The following is a 25,934-nucleotide window of genomic DNA, read 5'->3' on the forward strand; positions in this document are numbered from 1 at the left end:
TTTCAACCACAGTCAACTTGTCCCATTTTTTCAAAAATTCTTGATGTAAAAATATATGCAATAGACTATTCAGACACCTCCATGTTTTTGGATACCTCTTTTCTCTAACCAGGAACTGGAATGACGAGTATATAGCACTCTTAGACGACATAGATTTACTGTGGGACCCTGACTTTTGGTGATTATAATGATTATTTAATTGCAAATATGTTGTGTCATAATTTTTTTAAAACTTTGTTTATTTGTTTGACAGAGAGAGTACAAGCAGGGAGAGCAGCAGAGGGAGTGGAAGAAGCAGGCTCCCCTGCTGAGCACGGAGCCCAACGTGGCGCTTGATTCCAGGACCCTGGGATCAAGACCTGAGCTGAAGGCAGATGCTAACCCTACTAAGCAACCCAGGAGCCCCTGTTGGGTCACAATTTAAACCTAGTTTGCAAGCCAGAAAAATCAACTACAGGCCGTGTAATTGACCAAGCTTCCCCACCTGCTTTCTGAAATTCACTGTTGTGTTCTTGCTGATGCCATGCGTCCCCCAGGCTGCTCCTAGTCCGTGACTGAACCTAGCAAAGATAAGGAAGCAGGCTTGTTCCTGGGAGTCAGAAACTCCTCTGAGGAGAGACTCAGACTGGAGAAGTCCCTGTTGCCTTTTAAGAGGGGGTATATAAGATACATAGATATTAATGGGAGAAAAGTGTGATTGGCTGTAGAGGAGAAGACATTCTACATAAAAAAGAAAGGAAAATTATATATTCTATTTTTATTTCTTGTATGTTGCCTACACTTCTTTCTAAAATGTGGACACTTAAAGTTAAGTATCTGAGAGGTTAAACTCAATTAAATTCAATGATTTTTTCCCATTACTTATAAATAATCGGTACTAGTGTTTAATTGCAATTTGATGGATTTATGTCTCATTTTAAAAAAATAACTTTTCAGTATTTAACACAATAAATCATTCACTCTTCCTTAACCCTCCAATTTTATGTGGCTTGCAGCAGGAACACATCTTATGGCTTATTCTTCTTGGTCTCCAGCTGCTTCCCCTTTCTTGGTCTGACTCACAATCTTTGAGGGTCCTGGAGCTTAGTACTTGTCCTCATCTCTAACTACAATAATTTCCTTGACGATCTCATTCAATTTCAAGGCTTAAATACAACATCAATCCCACTGATCCCTGAATTTATATTCCCAGCCCAGATTTCATTCTTAAACTCCAGACTCATAAAGCTACATGCTTATTCAGCAAATAACAAACATCTTAAATTCAACACATCCAAACTTGAACTTCTACTTCATCTGCAGCCTTCCCATCTGGCAATCATTCCTTCCAATCTTTCAGGCCAAAGATCTCACAGCTATTTTTGTCTCATCTTTTGCATCCTAGCCCACATGCAGGATCAGCAGGAATCTCTATTGGTTTCACCTCCGAAATATATACAGAGTTGGAGACTTCACGCAACCTACCCTGTGACTACCCTGGTCCAAGCTAACAGCATTCCTCGCCTGGAAAATTTCCAAAATATTTTTGCTTCATCTAACAGGCTCTCCTTAGTTCTCAGATTTACATTTATAAGATATGAGTCAGATCATGTCACTACTTTGCTCCAGACACTCAATGTTTCCCCATTCCACTTATGGAAAAAGCCAAAGTCTTTGCGATAGCCCCCCCAAAGCCTAGGCAATCTGCCTGGCAAATCTCCTACCCCATTTACTCAGTACAGGCGCTGAAACACATGGGTTCTCTCCTCAAGTTCTAGCTCTGCCTGGGTGCTCTTCTCTCACAGACTGGTTTACTTACTTCCTCGCATTTACTCAAATCTTTTAGGTAAGCTTACCTTGATCGCTTTTTTCGGTCCTGCAAACTGGTCCCCACCTTTCTTCACCTAGTGAGCTCTCCTTCCTACACTGCTGTGAATTCTCTCTTTCTCATCATGTTGACCACCTTCTAAATTGAGGACCAGGATAATATTTTGGTCACTCATGTTTTCCAAATGTTAGAACAGTGTCTGGATGTAGGGTCTCTAAGTCCTTGCTTTATGGGTAAACAAATTTTTTGGCAGAAGTGACTACTGCTAAAGATTAAATGAATTAATGGGCATACCATTTGTGTCTTCATATTTGGACAGATGCATGTTTAAGATAATTGTATCATTAATATTTTCATTCATTCTATAGTAAGAAAAAATAGACACCTACTCCAGTTCAACAGGAAATATTTAAAGAAATAGAGTGGAATTCAAGAGGTAGTTATTGCATTTAAGGAGCTTATATTCTAGTAGATCATGACCTGAGCCAAAGGCAGATGTTTAATGGACTAAGTTACACAGGTGCCCCAAACTTGGTGTACTCTTAAAACAATGCAAAAAAAAAAAAAAAATTACCTCAAATTTCTTTCACTTTGCTTTGGGTTATCAATGTGACTAACCTTGGTTAACAGAATCTTCTAACCCAGTGATAACTGTGAATGGAGATTTATTTACTTTATATAACTTTGTAGAATTGTATGTTGAAGAAACATGTATTTTTTTTTTGTTATTTGAATGTGAATAGTCATTAATTTCCAGAAAGCTGTATACAGTATACAAAGAATGAATGAGGCACTGTGTTAATCATCTCATTCTGTAATATTTTTAATCTTGTGCTTTGAATATGAGAGATACTGTGGCTTGGAACTAAGACATAAACCAAGTAGGACTTAAAAGTCTTTCTTTTCCCTTTTCATTATACCAGGTAGCCAACAGATTTTAAGTGAGTTAACTTCAACTTATTTGTTAATAGCATCATTATCAGTGAAATCAATGAAATTTTTTTCTCAACATTCTAAAGTTTTAGAGTGTTCTTACCCTTCCCCTAACATAGAAACATCATTTTACCTTAAATTCACAATTTGAATAACATGACCTCAAAATATTGAAAAGCATTATAATATATAACTGTGCCAATGTTATATTTTCTGAGAATAAGAAAGTAAGCATTTCAAAATATGGACATGAAAATATTAAATAGGATTTTTATTTTCAAACCCTTTCAGGGTTCTATGTGTCAGGCACTGTTCTAAGTGTTTTCAAATATTAACTCATTCAACTATCACGTTATAAATATTTGCATTTTACAAAGTGGAAACTGAAGCCCAGGGAGATTAAGTGATTTGCCCAATGTTACACAGCAAGCAGGTGTCAGTCAGGATTTGAATGTAGGCTCTCGAGTCTGTGCTGTCAAATATCAATCCATGCTGCTTGCTGTTGCATTTCAGCAGGAATGAGTTACAAGTTTATGCCTCTTATTTTTGTTACATTAAATATAGTCTATTTCAATTGAGACCCCAATCAAGACAAACTTGTTTCCATCAAGGCAAACTAAATACCTCCTTCCTTCAACAGGACAAACCAGACCATGCAGATACATACAAGAAGACAGAGAGAATTATTCCTAATATATTAGATAAAGCACATTGTAGAGTTTATAAAGCACACACCATTAGTAATAACATTGAAATGTACTCGCTCTTAAAGTGAATGCTGGGTAGCTAATCAGTTGAGACTGTGAGTTCTTATGGCTTTCCGTGTAGACTAGAGAGGCACAAGCACTTCTCAGAGACTCCACAGATTTCTGAACCAGAAGAGAAACCATTCAGCTATATCCAAATTTATACAGTTTCCTAAGTGAAAGTTTATGGCAGACCCTATCACCTCCATATTGACATGTTCCATTAGGAAGTCCTTTTATTCTCAACTAGTCTTTAAAACATTTATAAAATTTCTAAGTTAAAAAAACAAAACACAATAAACCTCTGGATACTGCTTTACTATAGGTATATTTTTAGCTTGAGTGGATTCTACTTAAATAATTGTGTCAAGATTCTGTTATTCAAAGTTAGAATACTCAGGTAAGTAACCTTCAGCATAGAAGGATCGATGCTTCACGTTATATGAATTCCTAGAGGTCAGCAACTAATTCTCAAGCATTTCACAGGGTGTTGAGCACAATGAAGATGCCCGGCTGGAGCATTCTCCTTTCCAAAAGGCCAGTGGTCAGGTTTGGTAGGACTAGTAATGTCTGTTCTGGCTTCTAATTTTCCATCAAAATTAATGTCTACAATGCAATTGAGTTTGTGAAACACAGTTAAAAAAGTAAAGAAGATGGGTACAATGAGACCATTCTCAAGTTGTACTGATAGCTATGGGAATGTGGCTGCAAAGACGAATTTTATGTGTCAATTTGACTTGGTCATGGGGTTCCCAGAAATTTGCTCAAGCATTAGTCTGGCTATGTCTGTGAGTGTATTTTTTGGATGCTATTAACATGTGAATCAGTAGACTGAATAAAGTCTATGCCTCTCATCCAATCGGTAGAAGACCTGAATAGAATAAACAGGCTAATAACCCCTCAGTAAGAAACAAGGAGTAAAGAAGGAAATCTTCTGTGTCACTGCCTTGAGCTGGGACATAGGTCTTTCCTTACATTTGGACTCAAACTCAAATATTGTGCCTTTCTGGGTCTCGAGCCTGCTGGCTTTCAGTCTGGAACATACACCATCGGCTCTCTTGGTTCTCAGGCCTTGGACTGTAACTATACAATTCATTCTCCCGGGTCTCTAGGCTTCCTGGCTACAGATCTTAGGACTTCTCAGCTTTCAAAGTGCGTGAGCCAATTCCTTATAATAAATCTCTATACAGAGATATATAGAGTTTCTCTGGAGAACCCTGAGTAAAATTGAGGGCTAGTCATTTATTTCTTTCCCAATCCATGGAGGTGTATTAGTCCATTTTTCTTCAGATCTAAGGTCCCTTACCAAAGAAATCAAGTTTCACTTTCAAGGACACATTATTATTACTGCTCGTCTGTGGCAAAATGATAAGGCTAAAGAAAAGTGAATTTCATCATTGCTTAAAATTGTTGTCATGGCCATATGATTCCTGCATTTAACTCTTGGGAATAAATAGTCCGGCATCACTTTTTCTTTGCATTTCTTCAGTTGCTCTGAACTCGGAGCTAGAAAAATGAGTAGGCAGAATAATCTGGAAGATACCCAGTCACTTCTTTCATGAACCTTTTTCTCATCTTCCTTACACTGCTTTCTAAATCTGATGTATAACACAGCCATAGCTAAAGGGAGAGAAAAAAATCTCTCCTTTCTCCAATCTTAACTTGAAGTTAAGAAGTCTGAAGTTTGTCTATGACACATCATTGTAGACCTGTATGGCCACTAGAGTTATTACAGTATTTATTTATTTTTTGCCATGCTGATTAGTCTTCTTGGTAACCCTAATGACAGGCTCCAGTATCACTCATAACTCTTAGCTAGAGTTACATGTGAAGAAACAGAAGAACTATTTATTAAATGCCTGAGTTAGCGGTGGTTGATCAAATATATGGTTCTGTGTATTTAGTATAGTATCATACTAAATTTGTGGTCTTACCATACATGTTATAGTTGGTAGGTGAAGTTTGACTTTCTCACATACTTCAGACACTAAGTCATTGTCAGCATTGTTAAAACATAATGATCCACCTCAAACTGTGTTTCCTCTATTGAGTGGAATAAATGGCCATGTTTTCAGACCTTGATCAATCATTTCCCTATTACTATGACTATGTTATATCTATGTACAATTTCTTATAACTGATGCTTTATGTACAGTTGCCTTGCTTATTTTGAATTCCCAAAAAGATTTTTATGTAAAAACAAGCATCAATTTCTATACTCTAAATAATAATTTTTGAAGTCAGTGGTAAAAACACAATTTTTTCAAGAAAATGAAAGCTGGATGCATAATATGAAAGAAAATGCCAAATGTATGGCATATGATCTAATCAAAGGCTAAATGCATATTAGCTTATATTTATAAAAAGGAAGCAGTAATAATAATTCTGCAGACTAGAATTCTACCTCAATTTCTTCCTAAAAAAAATGTTAATTATTTCAAGTAAGATGCTTATTCTTGATCATAGGAGTGACTTTCACAAATTTGATGATTGAACATCTTTGATAACAAACAAATAACTGAACAAACAAATGATTACAGTTGTTAACAGATGTGTAACGAATACTTTCATTACACTTTTTTTTTTTTGAGTGAGTCTGGATTTAATCTACCCATAACAAATACCTCTCAAGTTAAGACTGACTTTTCTCATAGTTTATTAAATCAGTCTCACTTTATTTTAATCCACTGTTCAAATCAATGACATATTTATTATCTGTCTTAGGGGAACTAGTTTCTATAGTCAAAATTTAAGCAGTGTAGTTGGACTTTTTATTATAGTTAAAAATCAGCTATAGTTAAAGCTGACATTTTGTAAATTTTTCTCTTAAAGGATGCTTTGATCCCTCCTTTTAAGGACTTGATGATTTTGGCAGCTTCTCAATTCTCTTCCATATGTAACTTCTCCTGGATGACCAGTGCATGAAGCAGAAAGTAAGGACTTCTCCAGAGCAGTGCAAACCATCAGCCAAAGCAAAGTTGCCCTGTTTGTTTGGATGCACTGTTTTTATGTTTTGTTTTGCTTTGTTTTTCCCAGTGCTTTTTCTAGTGCATTTCTAGATTATGTAAATGGAAATAAAAATTATAAAAATATAGTGATGAGGTGAAATAAGGAGGATTAACATCAAAATAACTTTTATTCATGAGAAATATTGTGTAGAAGATAATTAAAAGTTAACTTAAGCACTTCAGTTCTGAGTTCCTTGAACACATGATGGGGAAGGTAGACTGTGATGATCGTTTTGTACATTTACTGTGAAAACAGACTCAGTCATAGTTTTCATGACTTTATTTTTTTGACAGTTTTTTAAGTTATGTAAGCTTCTAAGTTAATTTCACATATTTCTCATTTTTATATATGCCAAATGTGACCGGGATTGAGAACCTAAGAAATTTGTCATTTATAAAACTATGAGGTAAAATGTAGGAAGAAAGAAGTTTCCCAGGTAATTACGATTTCAAAACAACAAAGACTCAACGGTTCCATCTTCCCCTGCCCAGCAATCTTTTCCAATTCCTATTGCATCATCACCCTCAATTTATTCAGTTTAAAACTTAGGATTAAAAAAAAAAAAAAAAAAAGCTCTTCTTGGAGTGATAATATTTTAGGCTGTTAACTATGGTTTGTAACATCAACTCTCGAGCTGCCAGTATCAGGCTGTGTTGGGAAACACAGAGAAGACAGTCATAGACACACTGTACTTCTGGGCAAGGGCAGGCCGACCGCAGAAACAGACCAGAACAGTGGGTTCTGGGCAGAGGACACTTGCACAGGCTTCATGCATTTACCAGGGCTCGTTCTACTTACTCTTGCCACAGAGCATTCGGGCACATCCTATGGTCTGGTCTTGCACTTTTTTTTTTTTTTTTTTTGAATGCAAGTTCTCCTAAACATTTTAGTTGCTATGTAATCTTTTCCCTTGTACTATTTTTTCATGCTCCTACACTGACTGATCTTCTTTATCTCATTTTGGGGATTTTACTCATGAATATTCTCAGAGAGAAAATAATTAACTTACCTGGTGTTCCTGCTGTTTTGATTGAACTCTGATTCTCAGCTTCAGAGGAAATAAAAGAAAAAACAATCACTGAAAGTAGTTATTGAATATCAGATTTACTCTCCCAATTGTTATGGGTGGTAAATGGGTATAGATCCTACTTCATTTTTAATTTATTTTTCTTTAAATCATAAAATCACACAGACTTTATGGTTAGAAAAACTTCAGAGCATGGGTCCAATTTTTTCTTAAAAGAGCCAAATAGTAAATATTTTAGGCTTTGTGGGTCTTTTTTTTTTTTTTAAGATTTTATTTATTTATTTGACAGAGAGAGATCACAAGTAGACATAGAGGCAGGCAGAGAGGCAGAGAGGAAGGGAAGCCAGCTCCCTGCTGAGCAGAGAGCCCGATGCAGGGCTTGATCCCAGGACCCTGGGATCATGATCTGAGCTGAAGGCAGAGGCTTTAACCCACTGAGCCACCCAGGCATCCCTAGGCTGTGTGAGTCTTAAGTCTCTCTTGTAACTATTCAACTTTGCCATTGTACCATGAATGCAGCCATACACATAATACTTAAAGAGTAAGTACGGCTGTATTCCAAAGAAACTTTACATAGAAAAGTAGGTGGGGTGCTAGATTGGGCCTGTGGGCCATAGTTTGCTGAATCCTGTTTTAGAGCATGTGGTCCAACTTTACATCCTCAATAAACCAGGATATTGCAGACAACTACCTAACTTTGGGGAGGGCTTCATGAGTGACACTGCCGTGTGTCATATTCTCACTAAGATATGACAGATCTCTTGACTTGAGGAAGTTTCAGGAAGGTTCAGACGGATACCTCTCAAACTTAGGGAAAAGTAAATATAGTTCAGATGACCTTTCTACCATAAAATTACTTGAGAAAATTATAATGAAAAGATCACTTTAACAACTTTGCAAAAATGTACCATGAACAAAATCTGTCATGTGAAAAATACAGAAAATGATTTTAAAATAAAGAGAAGCCCATTAATGATAGTTTAAAATATCCATTTGCTGGTGCACCTGGGTGGTTCAGTTAGGGTTAAGCATCTGACTCTTGATTTCAGGTCAGGTCATGATCTCAGAGTAGTGAGATCGAGCCCTGGGTTGTGCTCTATGCTGCTTAAGATTCTCTATCTCCCTCTGCCCCTGCTCTCTCTCTCCCTCTCAAGAAAAAAAAAAGAAAAGAAAAAAAAAAAAAGAATCCATGCCTCTCTTGTATGTTCACTTGACTGTCAAGTTCACTTGACTGTTGGCATCTGAAACTAAACATGCTTAAAACAGAAGTCCTGACTGTTATCCTTAAATCTGCCTTTTCCCATGCTTTCTTGGTTCAATGTGTGGTACCATTGTCTCCAGCTGCACAAGCCAAAGAACAGTGGCCTTTCTTGATGTTCCTATTTTTTCACCCTATGGGCTCTAGCTTCAAAATATATTCCAAATATACTATTTAATTGGTTGTTCATCTAGCACCCTCATCTCTCCCTGCAATGGCCACCTGGAAAAATCTATTTAAATTTAAACTTCACTGCTCTAATGGCTCCCTATACCTCTTACTATGGCTGCTAAGTCCCTACATGACATGGCCTCTGTCTTGCTCAGTTAATTTCCAGCCATTCAGCCCCATTTCACCTTGTTTGGTAGATAACCTTATGGGGCTCTTCTTGCCTCAGGCTTCTCTGCTGGCTCTTCGCTATGCCTTGGTGTTCTCTCAGGCTACACGCTGGCTTCCTTCTATCTTTTGTAACTCTGTTCAGATGTCACCACTTAAAGAGGTCTTCTCTAACCCTCTCACCTAAAGTTGTCTCCTTATTTCTCTTCAAACTACTCTACCATGGGACTTCATTTGCTCAGTAGTGTTTTATTATTACAGTGTCAATTATTTGTTTTTTTCTAAAATGTGTTTGTTGTCAGTGACATTTAATTTTTTTAAATGTGTTTGTTGTCAGTGGAATATAAATCCAGGAGGACAGATATTACTTGTTTTATTCAGAGCCACGATTCTAGTACCTACCTCCAGGTCTCCAGTAAAAATGTGGGATGAATAAGTGAGAATACAAAACAAAAATAATAATAAATATGACAAATTCTGTTTATTCGAATTCAGTTTTTAAGGAAAAAAAGGAATGATTTATTTAAAATTTGCTAGTTGGATAATGATAGCTACCATTTTTAAAGGAAACTCTTAAGATCAGTTCCATATATTATTTGCTGGTGTCTGCAAAGGAGACATCATTGCATTCTGCAGATCTACAAATATTAGCTGAGAAAAGTGAAACGACTTTCTCAAGATGGGGACAATGATTATAAATCAGGTCTGGTCATTTTAATGTCTATCCTCTTCTAAAAAAGACGGATTTGCTATCCAATAAACCACTCTGCATAGAAAGCCTATGTAATTAATTTCTATTTTGATAATGTTAAAATACTTTTGAAAATGATATAATGCTGAGTTTGGAAGACACACTTAAAATATTTATCAGCTGCTAAAGGATTAGGATACAAAGAAAATCAAAACCCTTTGTTCCTCTTGCTATTAATATCAGGTCATAACCTTTCTTGCTGATAGACTTCATTAAGAGTAAAAAAATTTGAAGCTTATATCAGACAAAACTTTCTGACTATTCTTTATTTGAGTTTTTTTTAAATCAGCCTTCCGAAATGTATAATAATTTTAAAGAGACATGTCATTTAAAGAAAAACAACGGTGCTGTAAGGTTTAGATGAACTTTAAAAAATAATAATATATACCAATTTATAACCCTACATAGTACATTTTGTATTAAGTGTACTGAGAAATCCAGACATTTATATGATAATGTATACATTGTTTTTTTTTTTATAGTTTCTTTTTTTTTTTTTTAAAGATTTTATTTATTTATTTGACAGAGAGAAATCACAAGTAGACTGAGAGGCAGGCAGAGAGAGAGAGAGGGAAGCAGACTCCCTGCTGAGCAGAAAGCCCGATGCGGGACTCGATCCCAGGACCCTGAGATCATGACCTGAGCCGAAGGCAGCGGCTTAACCCACTGAGCCACCCAGGCGCCCTAATGTATACATTGTTATTCTGAAGACAAAATTCTGCTCAAATTTTAAATATTTAATCAAAACTGGAATATATGCCTTTTTACAGTCTGAAATCAAAGAGATACTATATTGAAGACAATAAAGTGTTTTCATATAGCACTTCAAATTTGGACTCAGTTCTGTTGATATAAAAGCTTACTAAAGATGAATTCTATGGAACATAATTTGAGTGTGAATTAATGAAATGTGAAGTCATTTGCAGTTATTCCTCAGGTTTACTTATAATATTTATAATGCACATGTTTTGAGAAAAGTCCAAACTCTGATCTGTAGTGAAATGAGTAAAGTAAGATAGCAAATGAATATAGGGCATTCTGTTAAGCTATTCTCAAACTTAGATATTTAGTAAAGACCAAAACCTTAGTCAAGGTGGTTGGTGACTTAAAATCTGTGAGTCGAGTTTGATTTAAAATATGATATGGAAATCTTATGAAATGGAAATGAACTTCAAAATGTCTAAACTTTCATTCACCTTAATCCAAAGCTAAACTTTACTCAATTAGCTTTTAAAACAGAAAGCTTTTAAAACAGCAATACGACAAATAATTTTGATAATAGGATTTACTTAAAAGATCTTACAAAGTATATTGTGTTTCTAGCTATAAATGCATATATCACTGTGTAGAGTTATCTATCGAAAATGTCATTAACAGGCAAGGAGAAAGAATATACATATGGCCATTCCCATATATATTCCATATATAATTCTTTATTGATTTGCCTAAAAATAATTTCCTATGAAAATTCAATCTTCCTTTTTTTTTTTAAGACTTGATTTATCTGTCAGAGAACTGCACAAGCAGGGGGAGCAGCAGGCAGAAAAAGAAGCAGGCTTCCCACTGAGCAAGGAGCCCGACACTAGACTTGATCCCAGGACACTAGGATCATGACCCGAGCTGAAAGCAGACACTTAACCAACTGAGCCACCCAGGCATCCCTCAGGTTTTCCTTATCATTCACATGTATACCTCATTGGCTGACTCATTATAACTGTCTGAGTTGGCTGACCCTCAACAGCATAGGTTTGAACTGTGTGCTCCTACTTAAACATGGATTTTTTCGATGTATTACTGTACTATAAATGTATTTTCTCTTCCTTATGATTTCCTTAATAACATTTTCTCTTCTCTAGCTCACTTTATTGTCAGGATACAGTATGTGATGGATACGGCACAGAAACATGTTATTTGTTTATGTTATGGTAAGGTCAACAGAAAGCTAATAGTAATTAACGCTTTGGGAAGTCAAAAGTTCTATGTGTATTTTCTACTATTCAGGGGGTCAGCGCCACTAACACCCATGTTGGTCAAGGGTCAACGTATATTTCTGGTTTGGCTAAACTGTGACTTGTGTGTGACTAAGACTGTGTTACCCTGATAATTCCTCTTGTATCTGCCCACATGAAATGATACAAATGAATTAAATATCACATAAGAAATGTTCTGACAAGTTCCAAAATAAGTGGCATAGGTAAATGGTGCGATTCACAAAAGAAATAATGAGGCTGAATGATCTGGTAAATGACTGTTTCCCAAAGGCTGAGGTGCATAGCATTGTATGAGAGGTTCCATATGGCAGTACTGGAAAGCGACATTAAATAAGATTGAAACATTCAGCGAGAACATTATTTGCTTTTCAGCCTTCGTTCAGTTTGTTTGGTTATTTCAATGAAGAACTTTCAAAATCACAATTTAAAGCAAATGTGTCATTAATATCTAATGTGCTTATCTTGATTTATTTTTTAAACAAGAATGAGCAAGCCTCAAACTAAAAGCCTTTGGCAAGCAACAAAATCTAGCTATAATTTAATTATATTTTGTTTATATCAGTGATTTTATAGCTCCTGTTGATGCCTAGTGAAACAGTTTTTCATTTATGATGGTTTTCTTTTAAAAGTGCATCCGTTGAAAGAAAGCACTAAATAAATAATAGTGCCGACGGTTTACATATCTCGTGACACTCATAAAGTTGTGGGAAATACTGAGGCAAAATCTTGTAGAGGCCTTTGATGGATGTGTAGAATTGGAAGAAGCAGTTGGAGGAAAGAAGAGGGGAAGAAAGAATAGGATCATGCAAACGAGGAGGGCAGGATGAGCAAAACCACAGTCAAGAATAAATCTGGCCTGGTGGGCGGCAGCAAGAGAATCACCTTTCTTAGAATCACAGGCTTATGTTCAGGGAGCCAGCCAGTCAGCCAATTTGTGTTATAATTATTGAACACTTACTTGTCAAGCATATGATACACCCAATTAAAAGCAAGTTGTTTTCTACTACCTTTAGATACTTTATGTAAAATAGTCGTAATGAGGACAAGTGAAGAGTTTATAGGGCTCGTGGCAAGAAAAACAGCATTTGAATTTCATCCTTTTAGTTTAACTCTAGCCAAGTCATTTAGTCTTTCTGAACTGGTTTCCTTGTTTGTGAAACTGATGTCAAATACCAACCTTGCCTGGCTTGTATGAGGATTGTTATTAATGATATAATAGCTAATGTTTGTTGTGTTTACTTGCCAGACACAGTTCTAAGCTTTGTCTACTTTATCTCTTTTACCCTTTTTAAAGATTTTATTTATTTATTTGACAGAGAGAGAGAACACAAGTAGAGAGAGTGGCAGGCAGAGAGAGAGGGAGAAGTAGGCTCTCTGCTGAGTAGGGAGCCTGATGCGGGGCTGGATCCTAGGACCTTGGGATCATGACCTGATTTGAAGGCAGACATTCAACCAACTGAGCCACCCAGGTGCCCCATCTCTTTTATTCCTAACAATAATCCCATAAGGTTATAATCTTTTTTTTTTTTTACAGATGAGGGAACTGATGCCCGGAGAAGTTAAGTAGCTTACCAAAGGCCATGGGACAAATAAATGGTTGTGCTATTATTTGAACCTAAGCAATCCTGCTTCAGAATCATGCTTCATAGTCAATAAACCAACTTCCTCTTGGTGTGATTGAAGTGCCTAATTTTTATTTCAAGAAGGCAGTGTGCCTTCTACTGGGTATTTACCCTATAAATACAAATGTAGTGATCCAAAGGTGCACATGCACCTGAATATTTATAGTAGCAATGTCCACAAAAACCAAAGTATGGAAAGAGCCTAGATGTCCATCAACAGATGACTAGGTAAAGAAGATGTGGTCTATATGTACAATGGAATATTATGCAGCCATCAAAAGAAATGAAATCTAGCCATATGCAATGACATGGATGGAACTAGAGGGTATTATGCTGAGTGAAATAAGTCAATCAGAGAAAGACAATTATCATATGATCTCCCTGATATGAAGAATTTGAGAAACAAGACAGGGGATCATAGGGGAAGGGAGGGAAAAATGAAACAAGACAAAACCAGAGAGGGAGACAAACCAAAAGAAACTCTTAATCTCAGGAAACACCCTGAAGGTTGCTGGAGGGGGGAGGGCTGGGAGGAGTGGGGTGGCTGGGTGATGGACATTGGGGACGGTATGTGCTATGGTGAACACTGTGAATTGTGTAAGACTGATGAATCACAGACCTGTACACCTGAAACAAATAATACATTATATATTAATAAAAAAAAAAAAGGTTGTGGGCTTTAAAAAGCAAGGCTTAGGCATAAGCTGTTCTCATGGTTAGCCACCAATGTATCTAAAATATCTATTTGGTTATTGTACAGTTATCTGTGCTTTTCATGTAAAAATAAATTCCATATTGTACTTGAATAAGTTATGCAAGAAGAATATATATTTGATAAACGAGTTACTATATATAAATGTTATTAACTCTTACTTAATAACCTACTGATGACTTGTAGATATAACTCATTTCCACTTGACAAAAGCCAGGCTTTCCCTTCAGATTTTAAGTCAGGAATATTATATATGCTGATGTAGCAAGAAATCTGGCTGGGCAAAACCCTTAGAGGTATTCCCTCCAAATCCTTGCTCAGTAAAGTAATGTATTGGCATAGCACCCATTTCAATGAACCTTCTACCTATCATCGTATTCCACTTGCTTTCCTCAGCCAAGTGAGAATTCACTGGAGAGAAAAAGAGCCATCATCCTCCCTTCCCCCCTGCCTCTGACCATGTGTGCCACGCCTGCTTTCAAATCTGGTTACGGATATCTGAATCATTAAATCACCAGCAAGAAAATCACCCATTGGCCCTCTCCTCTCCATCTTCCTCTTACTTTTCTCTTCTGTCCTCAGAAACCAACAGGGTGTGCTGGCATGGGAAATGAAGAAAAAGAGTCAGAGAGGGCGTCACATTTTCAAGCCCTTAGCAGAAATAAAGAGCTCAGGAAGAGGGCAAGTTTTGTACTTGCACAACAGAGCTTTACATGTGATCCCGCCATAGGGTAGCTGTTGGGGAGTAGGGACTGTTGTGATTGACATTTCCTTTGAATCCCCCCTCAATGCCCAACAAGGTACCCCTGTAGATAGACAATGACAAATGCATGGACAACAGAATCTAGGTGTGGCAAAGGTAGTTCAAGATCTGATCTGGGTGCCTGGGTGGCTCAGTTGGTTAAGTGATTGCATTTGGCTCAGGTCATAATCCTGGAGTCCTAGGATTGAGTCCCACATTGGGCTCCCAGATCAGCAGGGAGTCTGCTTCTCCTTCTGACCCTCCCCCCGCTCTCTCTCTCTCTCTCAAAAATAAATAAATAAATAAATAAATAAATAAATAAATAAATAAAATCTTTAAGAAAAAAAGATCTTCTCCAGAGTAGGTTAAATGGAGATTCTCTGTCCCTAAAACATGTCTACCCAGAACCTGTAAATATGACCTTAATGGAATGGATCTTTGTTGTTGTAATGAAGTTAAGGATCTTGGTAATTCCAGGTATCTGTGTAAGAACAGAATGCACATTGCTGCTATAAACATTGGGGTACTGGATGTGGTACAAAAGCAATGAATACTGTTACGCTAAAAAGAAATTAAAAAAAAAAAAAAGAACAGAATGCACAGACAGAAGAGACACAGAGGGGAAGTCCATGGAAGACAAAGAGAAAAAGGTCATGTAAAGGCAGAGTCTGAGATTATAGGGGTGCATCTACAAGCCAAGGAATGCAAAAGATTGCTGGCCATTCCCAGAAGCAAAGAGGCATTCCAGGCACACAGATGCCCTCCAAAAGCCTTGAAATGAATACACTAATCTATTAATTCATTCAATAGGCCCTCATTTATTTAACTGTAAAGTCATCTTAAAAGTTCTAGGATTCTGGGAACATGGCTTCTCTGGCAGAATAAAATAGTTAAACAGAAATACACAGAAATTTAAGAGAATGGAAAATGAAGGGTACCTGGCTGCAACAGTCAGTTAGGTGTCCTGCTCTTGGTTTTTTTGGCTTGGGGCATGATCTTAGTGTCTTGGGATCGAGCCCCAAGTCAGACCCCATGCTTAGCATGGAGTCTACTTGAGATTCTCTCTCTCCCTCTCCTTCTAGTCCTCCCCCCTGTGCTCTCTCTCTCTCTCTCTAAAATAAATAAATAGATCTCTATAAAAGATAATGGGAAATGATTAGAGAGAAATGCTTTGAGGACATGCTTGCTTTTGATCTATACCCTTCCTTTCTAGGGAGTAAAGCAATAAACCTCATTAACTCTACTCTAAATCAAATCTGCACTTGAGATGAAATACCCACAACACTTTTAGTCACTATTCAAGGGCCCATTGCCATGTGTTTAAGGGAGAGATGAAGATTCAGCTGTTCAACCTTCCCCACGATCACTTTGTTTTCTTTCTGTCTCTCTGTCTTGGCTTCGCTACTTCTGAATGCTTATGTGTGTGTTGGGTGGAGATGGAAAGGGAACATTGCTCTACTAACCGGGAATCTGGGTTAGCTCCTGGTTTCATCGGGCACAAATGGAAATGTGTGCCAAGTCATAATATCAAGTGGATTCCATACTAAGCAGCATGAACCTTAAGGAACCAGAGAGATCCAGGAAGGAATGGCTTTTATAACAACATATCTGAAGGACTTAGTATAGAACTGGTTAATCAAATGGCAAGTGCAAAGGGTAGCAGTAAATACTCTTATTGCATTATCTTGCTTTCTGGGGTGCCTTAATTTCAAGAAATGGCTTTGTAGGTGTGTTTAAAACCACTTCAAACTGTGTTTAGAAGCTAAATAAATACAATAGTCCCCAGAACACAGATGCAGTGGGCATTTTAATACATAAATCAAAGGAAAATTAGGAGTCCTAATTGACTCCTGGGGCTGACCACACATTTCTGTATAAGTGCTAATTTTAATAAACCATGGTCCCTGAATAACATTCCTAATCAGTCACTTAGTGAGTGGGTATTAGTGCAGAATGCAAATTATTTGAGTTTAACCTTCAACTGCTATACATGCTTCAGTTGCATATTTACTTTAACTTTGTTTATAAGCAGGACAATCGTGGTATGAAATGGATAGGGTTTTAGTCTGCTAAAGATGTCTTTCAAACATATTTTGCCTAAAAATATTCTACTTATCAGAAGCCAAAACACTCCCACAAGGAAATGTCCTACATCTGAAGGAGAAAAGACCCTGCTCTTCAAATTTCTCTATTTGGTGATCTTCTCTTTAAATAAATTCACTAGTTTACAGTTTTGAAGGAGAAAAGGCCCTGCTCTTCAAATTTCTCTATTTGGTGATCTTCTCTTTAAATAAAATCACTAGTTTACAGTTGTGAAACTGTAAACTAGGTATGAAATTAGGTTCCTTCTATGTAATCTTCTTTAGGTTCTGCTCAAGAGAATTACAATAAAATATGGGGAAATGGATGCTCCATGAGTGTCTCTAGATGAAAGTAGGCCTAGAACATCAGCAGTTCCCATCTGCCATCTCCTTCTACTCTAAAGGTCTCCCAAGAAAAGACCTGGGGACTGGAAGTCATTGATAGCTCCTCCTTATTGAGGACTGTGGATATGCCAAGAATGCCTCTGTTGTTTATAATGGACGGTATATGATAAGGCTGTTATGGCAGATGACTAGCTTTTCTAGTCAGGATATATTTGGACTAAAAGTACTGAGTACTTCATATCATTAAGGTCAGGATTTAGGAAGTGCTTATAGTGATGATATGCGTAGCTGGAGCTAGAAAGTTGTCTGTGCTCAGGGGATCTCTAGGCCCTACTGCTCTCTCTCTCATGAATAGCTTCATCTTGCTCATGGGATCTCTTCATCTCCTTGCATTCGTTCTCTCCATTCTTCCCATCAATTTTACTTCCTCCTAACATCTGTTCGCTCGTGCCACAGGTATGCCCAGGAGTCACCATGGCTGTCTCAGACTCATTCTACTGAAACCTTGCTGCTTCAGGTTTCACAGCTAATCACCCTTTTGTTTGTTTGGGTTTCCTAGTTCATATTACACAGAAAGGAAATTTGATTGGCCTAGCTTAATCTCTTTCTTTTTGTTTTTAAACCAAGCTTTATAAAGAAATTCACAACAAAATGTACTCATTTTAAGTATACAAGTCAATAATTTTTGGTAAATTTATAGAATTGTACAACCATCACTATAAGCCAGTTTTAGAGCACTTTTAACACAAAAAACTCCAGGGGGACTTGCTGCAGTTAATCCCTGGTTCCACCTCCAGCTTTAGACAACTACTTATATGGTTTCTATCCCTAGAATGTCCCTTCAGGATATTTCATTTAAATGGAATCATAAAATATGTGATGTTTTGTCAAAGTCTTCTTTCACTGAGCATAATGGTTTTGGGCTTTATAGTGTTATAATCTGGATCACTAATTTGTCCCTTTAAATTGCTGAATAGTAGTCCATTGTAAGGGTAACCTATGTTTTATAATATTCCAAATCCATTTCAGATGGAAAATCCCATGGAATATTCCACCTCAACAGTGAATGGGCATTTGGATTGTTCCCAGTGTGACTCCAATGAATAACGTTACTGTGAATATCATTTCACAAACACCTGTCTTGATTACTATAGCTTTAAAGTAAGTTTTGAAGTTGGCTTATGCAACTTTGTTCTCCTTTGACAAAACTGTCTTGACTATTTGAAGTTTTTTTTCATTTTCATGTATTATTTAGGATCAGCTTATCAATTTCTAATGATTTGTTATGATTCTGTGACACTGATAGGGATTCAATTTAATATATAAATCAATTATTTATCAACTTGGGGAGAATTGCCATCTTAAAATATTGAGTCTTTCAATCCATGAATATGTAGTGTCTCTCCATTTATTGAGATATTTAATGTCCCACAGAAATATTTTATAGTTCTGTATGCAAATCTTATACTTTGACTATTAATATCTTCCTAAATATTTTATCCTTTCTGATACTTTTGTAGATATCACTATTCATTTAATTTTATTTTTGGATTGTCATTGTTAACATACAGAAATATGATTTATTTTTTAATATCATATAGCTTATGATAGGAAATACTCTATTAGTTCTACAGTTTTGCTGTTGATTTTTTAATTTCCTGCATAAAGATGTAGTCTGCTAAGAAAAACTATTCTGTTTTTTCATTTCTGCATGAATGAATCTCTGTATTTACCTACTACCTCTCATCACCTTATTGTACTATCTAGAACCTTCGGTTATAATTTTGAATAGAAGTGGTGAGAATGGACATCTTTGCTGTGTTCAAGATCTTAAGAGGAGAAAAGCATGAAATATTTAACTATTAAAATGATGCTTACCATACATTTTTCGTAGATGTCCTTTTCAATTTGAGTAAGTTACATTTTATTTCTAGTTTATTGAGATTTCTAATTAAAAGTGGGTGTTAAATTTTGTCAAATGCTTTTTCTGCATCTACTGATTTTACTAATATAGTGCATTGCTGTCCTTGATTTTAATTTATTAAAACAGTCATACATTTCTGGATAAATTTCACTTGTTTATTTTTCTGTCCCTTTTTTATATGTGTCAAAGTTAGTTTGGTAAGGATAGTTGCATCAATGTTCACGAAGGATAATGGTTTATAGTTTTCTTTACTTGCTTTTTCTTTTCATTTTTTTCCTAGCTTTGGTACCCAGATAATGTTGGTCTCAAATAATGACTTATGTGGTTTTCCCTCCTCCTCTTCCTGAAAGGGTTTGAGAAGAACTGGTATCATTTCTTTTGAAAATATGTAGAGAATATATAGATATTGAAGCCATCCTGCTGGAAATTTTCTTCGTGGAACCATTAAAAATTTCTAATGCAATGTAATATCTTGATTATTTTTATATCTTTTTAGACTACCTATCTTCCTGAGTCAGTTTAAGCAATTTGTTTCTTTCTAAGAATTTTCCCACTTCGGGGTGCCTGGGTGGCTCAGTGGGTTAAAGCCTCTGCCTTTGGCTTAGGTCATGATCCCAGGGTCCTGAGATCAAGCCCCACACTCGGCTCTCTGCTCAGTGGGGAGCCTGCTTTCGCCTCTCTCTCTGCCTGCCTCTCTGCCTACTTGTGATCTCTGTCTGCCAAATAAATAAATCTTAAAACAAAAAAAGAGAATTCTCCCATTTCATGAAAGTTTTCTAATTTGTTGCCAAGCTCACTTTTTGTGTTAGGTGATATCATAGATTACTGCTTGGCCCTGAATTGATCTTTCCTGGCACCCACCCGTTTGTGGCTATGGAGGGATAAAGTTTCATGGTACAAAGCTAAGTTGCCAAAAGGTTGTCCTGTTCAACAGAGACTAGAGAAGACACATTGGGCATGGTTCTTTGGTAGCTATGGGCTGGAAAACATTCCCAGTTTAATGCTATCCACCACATAAGTTAAACATTTCAGCATAACTTTTTATACTTACTCTTGTGTTGGGAACTTTGTAATGTTGAAGAAACATTTGAAAGTGGAATCTCTGTCACTGTTGCATTTGTGACAGTTACCTCAATCTTTGTGATGACACTGGTTGTGGCTCCTAATTATGTAAAAACAAAAAGTAGCCATCAGGGGTGTAACCAATAAATAGACAGTCTTATTATCTTATTAGTATTAATATTAACATCCAATTATGACTTGAATATTAGTTACTGAAAGTTTTCTGATCAAATTTTAGAAATCCAACATTTTAATTCTTACTTTTTAGTGATCCAGTTAATTTTGCTAAGAAAACAAGGCATATTTGACTCTTTTATATGTCTACTATAGTTTATCTTATTTGGGCAGACAGTAATCCTCTTAATTAAGTAGTAATTGTGATCATAATTTTATATATAAGACTCAGAAGACTTAATTTCTCCATTGTCACATAACTTGTAATAGGAGAGAGCTAGGATCTGAATCTAAGCCTTTCTGATGCAAAAGTTAATTGATCACTCAGCTACCCTAGAAAGGGGGTGGTAAGGAAGTGGTAGTAGTTGAAGATGAGACCATGTTTCCATGCTGTCTTGGAAGAAATTTTCAGGTAGGGGGAATAGACAGCAGAAAAGGGATAATTGGAATTCCTTAAAATAAACTTTTAATTATACTTAGTTCATTTTTTGAGGGGGGGAGGAAAACTAACAACAAAAATAACCTGAGATTATGAAATAACACTGGAATAAGATTATTTGAAACAATTTATATTTGCACAAATATTATAAAAATGATTAATGTTTTTCACTCTTTCCGAAGTCTAATGTGGAGATCATTGGTTAGTGAAGAAAAGACAGGCATGCTGGGTACTGCATGCTTAATGTTAACTACATATGATGCTGGGTGGAGATGGGAAGAAGCCAGTTTACTAGATATCTGTCTCACAATAGGCAGAAAGACTGAACTGCTGGTGTTTTCCAGAAGTGCCAATCAGCTTCCATTCTACGACAACAAGCATCTATACTGTAACGCAAATTCTTAGTGCAATTAAGAGATTGATGCCAGAGAAACTGAGAGTTTGCAAGAAGACCTCAGAGACAGTAGGTAAATATGTCTTTACACAAAAAGCCTTCAGGAATTGATATGCCAGAAAAATATAAATATAAATATAAATATAAATATAAATATAAATATAATATAAATATAAACTCAAATGTAGGCTATAGCATTAACACTGTATATGAGAAAGAAAGAATTGAAATAAGCAAAACTTTCAATGCATCTTTTTAAAAAGATTTTATTTATTTATTTCACAGGGGAGAGATCACAAGTAGGCAGAGAGGCAGGCACAGAGAAAGGGGGAAACAAGCTCCTTACTGAGCAGAGAGCCCGATGCAGGATTAGATCCCAGGACCCTGAAATCATGACCTGAGCCGAAGACAGACACTTCATTGACTGAGCCACCCAGGCACCCCTGCATGCATGTTAAAGTAATAAATTGAGAGAGAAATATTTGAGAAAATAAAGAAATATCTTATCATAGCAGACAGTGATGCTCGTGATAACATGGAAGTATAAAATATCACCCAAAAGGTAGAAGCTCAACATTCGAGGATCAAGGGACATGTAGGGATAAAGATTTTGCTCCAAGAACATACTCTTAGAAAACGTTGGAACAGGATTTCCTTTTCAGAAATTTTTGGTGGAGAATTCTTCTGCTGTGAAAACCGTGGAAAAGATATCCTGATGGCCCAAAGGATTCCCTAGCATGAGACAGACTTAATGGTCTTGGACATGGAAAAGAGAATTTATATTTAAGAAAGATGTGGGAAACTGGCAGATTAGAAAAATACAAAGAAGAGAGTGGAATAATGGAATAACTGGGGATACAATGCCAAAGAGTTCCCTTCAAGAATTGCCTATTATTGATGTGGAATATACTTCACAAATGAGGGTAAAATGAGAGCTCTTAGTCAACTCAGGACAGACTGTCAATTTCACAGTGTCCTGCAGGCAATGGAAGGAATCCTGAATGCTTTATATTTTTAAATATACATGCATGGTGGACCTAAAACAAACAAGGAAAGATATAGAGACAAATGTTGCCACAGCCATAAATTTTGAAATTTTACTAGTATACTGAAGTGTTTCAAATCCTAGATTCAAGAGAGAAGAAAATGGGTGATGTACATTTATTAAGATATGAAGATCCAATCTTGTATTAATGTTTTGTTTTAAAAATTTTCCCAATTGTACTTTGGGTTCACACTTAATAGATTCTGGACTCCTTCCAGGAAGCGATTGACATCTCAGAAAAATAGAACCAATCTTAAAGTTGTCCTTTTTAAACTTACGTGGTTTGCTTTCTTTCAGTTTTTCTGTCTGGCCATTTCGCCCCAGATAACACTACATATCTGCTTTGGTCTACAAGTGAAAATTGAACTATAAGCCTATAAATATAATATTATATTAGGTTTGACAAACATTATTTTTTTGAGAAATACTAATTTAAATTGTGACATCAAAATAGTATTGACTTTACTTTTAGGACTTGTGTTTTTTTTTTTATGATTTTTTTTTCTTATAAACATATATTTTTATCCCCAGGGGTACAGGTCTGTGAATCTCACAAAACAAACTGAGGGTAGGACTTGTGTTTTTGAAGTTCATGTCCTTTAAGTTCTTGAAACTTTGGTAAAGATAGAGTGAACTGAAGACAAAATATAAGAATTTTAAAACCAGATTTGACTTGGGATAAGAAGAGTCTAATATATGAGATGCTTGGAAAACCTCATCAATACCAGAGTATGAGAGCAAAGAAAACAACTTCACTGCATCCATATTCTTAAGTGAAAACCATTGGCGGGAACTGAGCAGAATGAATGGGAGAGAAGGGCTGTTTTATAATTGCTTTGGAATTATTGATGTGAGATTCATTTTGTATATTTCATGACATTAAATTTTTGGGAGAAAGCAATAAATGTGGGTATTACTTATATTAGGAACATAGATGTGTTTATAACAGATTGACAATTGATTTGAGAGGGTTTATGGAGTTAAATTGTGCAAGGCATGGGAGTAAGCAGTTTCATTCCTTTGGAATTATGTAATTTGAATTACAGTATTGTTTTATCTAAAGCACATAAGCAAAAGCTGCTTGTGTGGTCACTTTGTCTTTAGAAATAGAATACAGGGTAAGTGACTTTTTTTTACAAAGTTAGCATTTACTAAAGCATATGCTAAAAATACTATTACTGTGGTCTGTTAAATTGGTTTTATGTTTAAGGAAAGACATTTTGTAGTCAAATTAATTGGAGCTGCATAGATTGTAAAAAGGCTAAATGGATGTTTTTGTGATAGGATTATTAATATAAAAAGAAATGTTATTGTGTATTGTGGAACCCCAAGAGGGTAGTCTTTTTTTTTTTTTTTTTAAGATTTTATTTATTTATTTGACAGACAGAGTTCACAAGTAGGCAGAGAGGCAGGCAGAGAGGGAGAGAGAAGGAAGCAGGCTCACCACAAGCAGAGAGCTCGACGCGGGGCTCGATCCCAGGACCCTGAGATCTTGACCTGAGTCCAAGGCACAGGCTTTACACCACTGAGCCACCCGGGTGCCCCGAGGGTAGTCTTTTTTAAAGCAATTGCCCAAGGACCTCCATTTCCAAGGATCATTTTATGGACTAGTGCTCCATAGAAATTTTGTATCTATGGCAACATGGAATACAACTTAATTAATGTTTTGATTCATTTAAGTGACTTCTGGGAGTAATAGTAAAGAGCCACTCATGGAAAGATTGTGAGAAGCCTAAGTACTTACTTATGCCAATGGGCTTACAGAGATGCATCAAAGCAGTGGCAAGAACTGAAAAATGATCCTTCTTAAAATTTTGTTCAGATTTTCTGATCTTTTTAAAAATTTTGTTCAGATTTTCCGATCTTTTTTTTTTTTTTTTTTGGAGTAAAGAGTAATACATCAGAATGTTAATAAATTCAAATGTTAAGCACAGGAGCAAAAAAAGTGAAAGGGTGTAGGCCAATCACCTGAAAAACTTAAGGAGAATTCAGAACTGTGGCTCTTCCAACTCAGATAATGAACAAGGCTACAATGGAGCTCCAGAGATCCTGAAGAAAACAAAATGGTGATGGTGGAGGACAGTCTAGGTGAAGTAGGACTATAGATACAAAGAGAAGGGAGTTTTATTTCTATGTGAATTTTGTATTTCCTTTTCCTTTTCCATATCATTTAGATAGTGGGTTAAGTTAGAATGAAGGGCCCCTTGAAATTGTGCATTTACCAATATTCTCCCTTTTGCTAGACTGACTGGGATCTGGTTATAACCCCAGGGCAAAGGAGCCAGAGCACACTACCAAGAGCTCCCTGACACTTTGGCTTTGGCTAACAGGGTGTCTAAGTGTCTTCAGATCTATCCATTTTCTAACTCAGTTTATCAAGTCAAGTTCATATAAAAATTTGGGACTGATTCCAGGCCAGGTACAAAGTTTTACCTGTATTTACAGTGACTCTTTGCTTATGTACCCCAGAAATCAAGTGATTTGCAGTGGTTTGGTGACCTCAGAGGGATGTGGTGATTTGGGATTCTTTTTAAGTCCTTGTTCTTCCTTAGAGAGTTCATTAATAAGTAAATATTGACTTTCCACTTTAAAAAAAAATCTATTTTAAGAGTGTTTTGGAGCCAGACCAAATACTGGTAGAGTTGTCTCCTTCATTTTCTTAGGTCTACAAATCCTATTTGTCTACATGTTTTTACACATCAGTGAATAACTGGCCACAGTGCTTATGGGGATCTTAAAAGCTTTGGGAACATTTGAGCTGCCTCTTTTGAAAACTATAGTTCATGACAACCACCATGGGGTTACTCCCACGTCAGGTAATGGGCAAAAAAGAATTGTTTGTTTGTTTTCTGGATGTAAAATGCACATTACTTTTTAAAATTTTACTGTGAATGGCATTTAAATAACATAATAGTACCTTATTTAAGCAATTTTAAACTGCACTACTGAAGCCTTAAGGGCTCAAGTGTGGAAGCCTCAAAGACTACTTTCAGCAATAAGAGAGAGAAGCGGATAGAAGTCCACCCTGCCCACATGCACGCACCACCACCACATTGCTTCAAACAAGTAGTACTTACATATTCCATATATATATGTAATTTTATATGGAAATGTATTTTCCAATTAAAAGAATTCAGGTCACAATTGTCTTACTTTATAAGGAGGGTCATAAAATGTTAACCTTGCCATCCACACTAAAAGTAAAATGAAGAAGGCAGAATAGGAAGAAATAATGTTAGGTTTGAAATTGCAAATTGTTACTATGAATTACCATGAATTTTTTGCTTCTTTTGTTAAGTCACTTAGCCTCTCTGAAACCCAGTTTTTCCATCTTCAAAGAATAATTTAAAAATAAACTTTAAAAATGATAACACATTTCTTAAAATAAGAGCCAAATGCACTATTATAAAAATAGTGCATAAAAATAGTACTTTGAGAAAAATCGCAAAGCATTTGCAAGTTATGCTTATTATGCTCTGTCTAACAGAGGCAAGGATATCTCCAATATACTGTTGAATAGTCTCTATATCATTTTT

At 36.2% G+C, this 25,934-nt stretch overlaps 1 protein-coding gene across 3 annotated transcripts in view; it reads right to left on the reverse strand.

The window, feature by feature from the left end:
• EMCN (endomucin) overlaps nucleotides 1-25,934 on the reverse strand; it is a 107,972-nt gene that overhangs the window by 32,932 nt on the left and 49,106 nt on the right. For all 3 annotated transcript variants that reach the window (XM_059376501.1, XM_059376518.1, XM_059376509.1), the window contains 2 exons: nucleotides 20,336-20,446; nucleotides 7,505-7,543 (listed from right to left, as the gene is read on the reverse strand). In XM_059376501.1, coding sequence (XP_059232484.1) covers nucleotides 7,505-7,543; nucleotides 20,336-20,446 — 150 coding nt within the window. The remainder of the gene's footprint in view (nucleotides 1-7,504; nucleotides 7,544-20,335; nucleotides 20,447-25,934) is intronic.

The sequence above is a fragment of the Mustela nigripes genome, chromosome 1, assembly GCF_022355385.1.
Source record: "Mustela nigripes isolate SB6536 chromosome 1, MUSNIG.SB6536, whole genome shotgun sequence".
NCBI lineage: Eukaryota > Metazoa > Chordata > Mammalia > Carnivora > Mustelidae > Mustela > Mustela nigripes.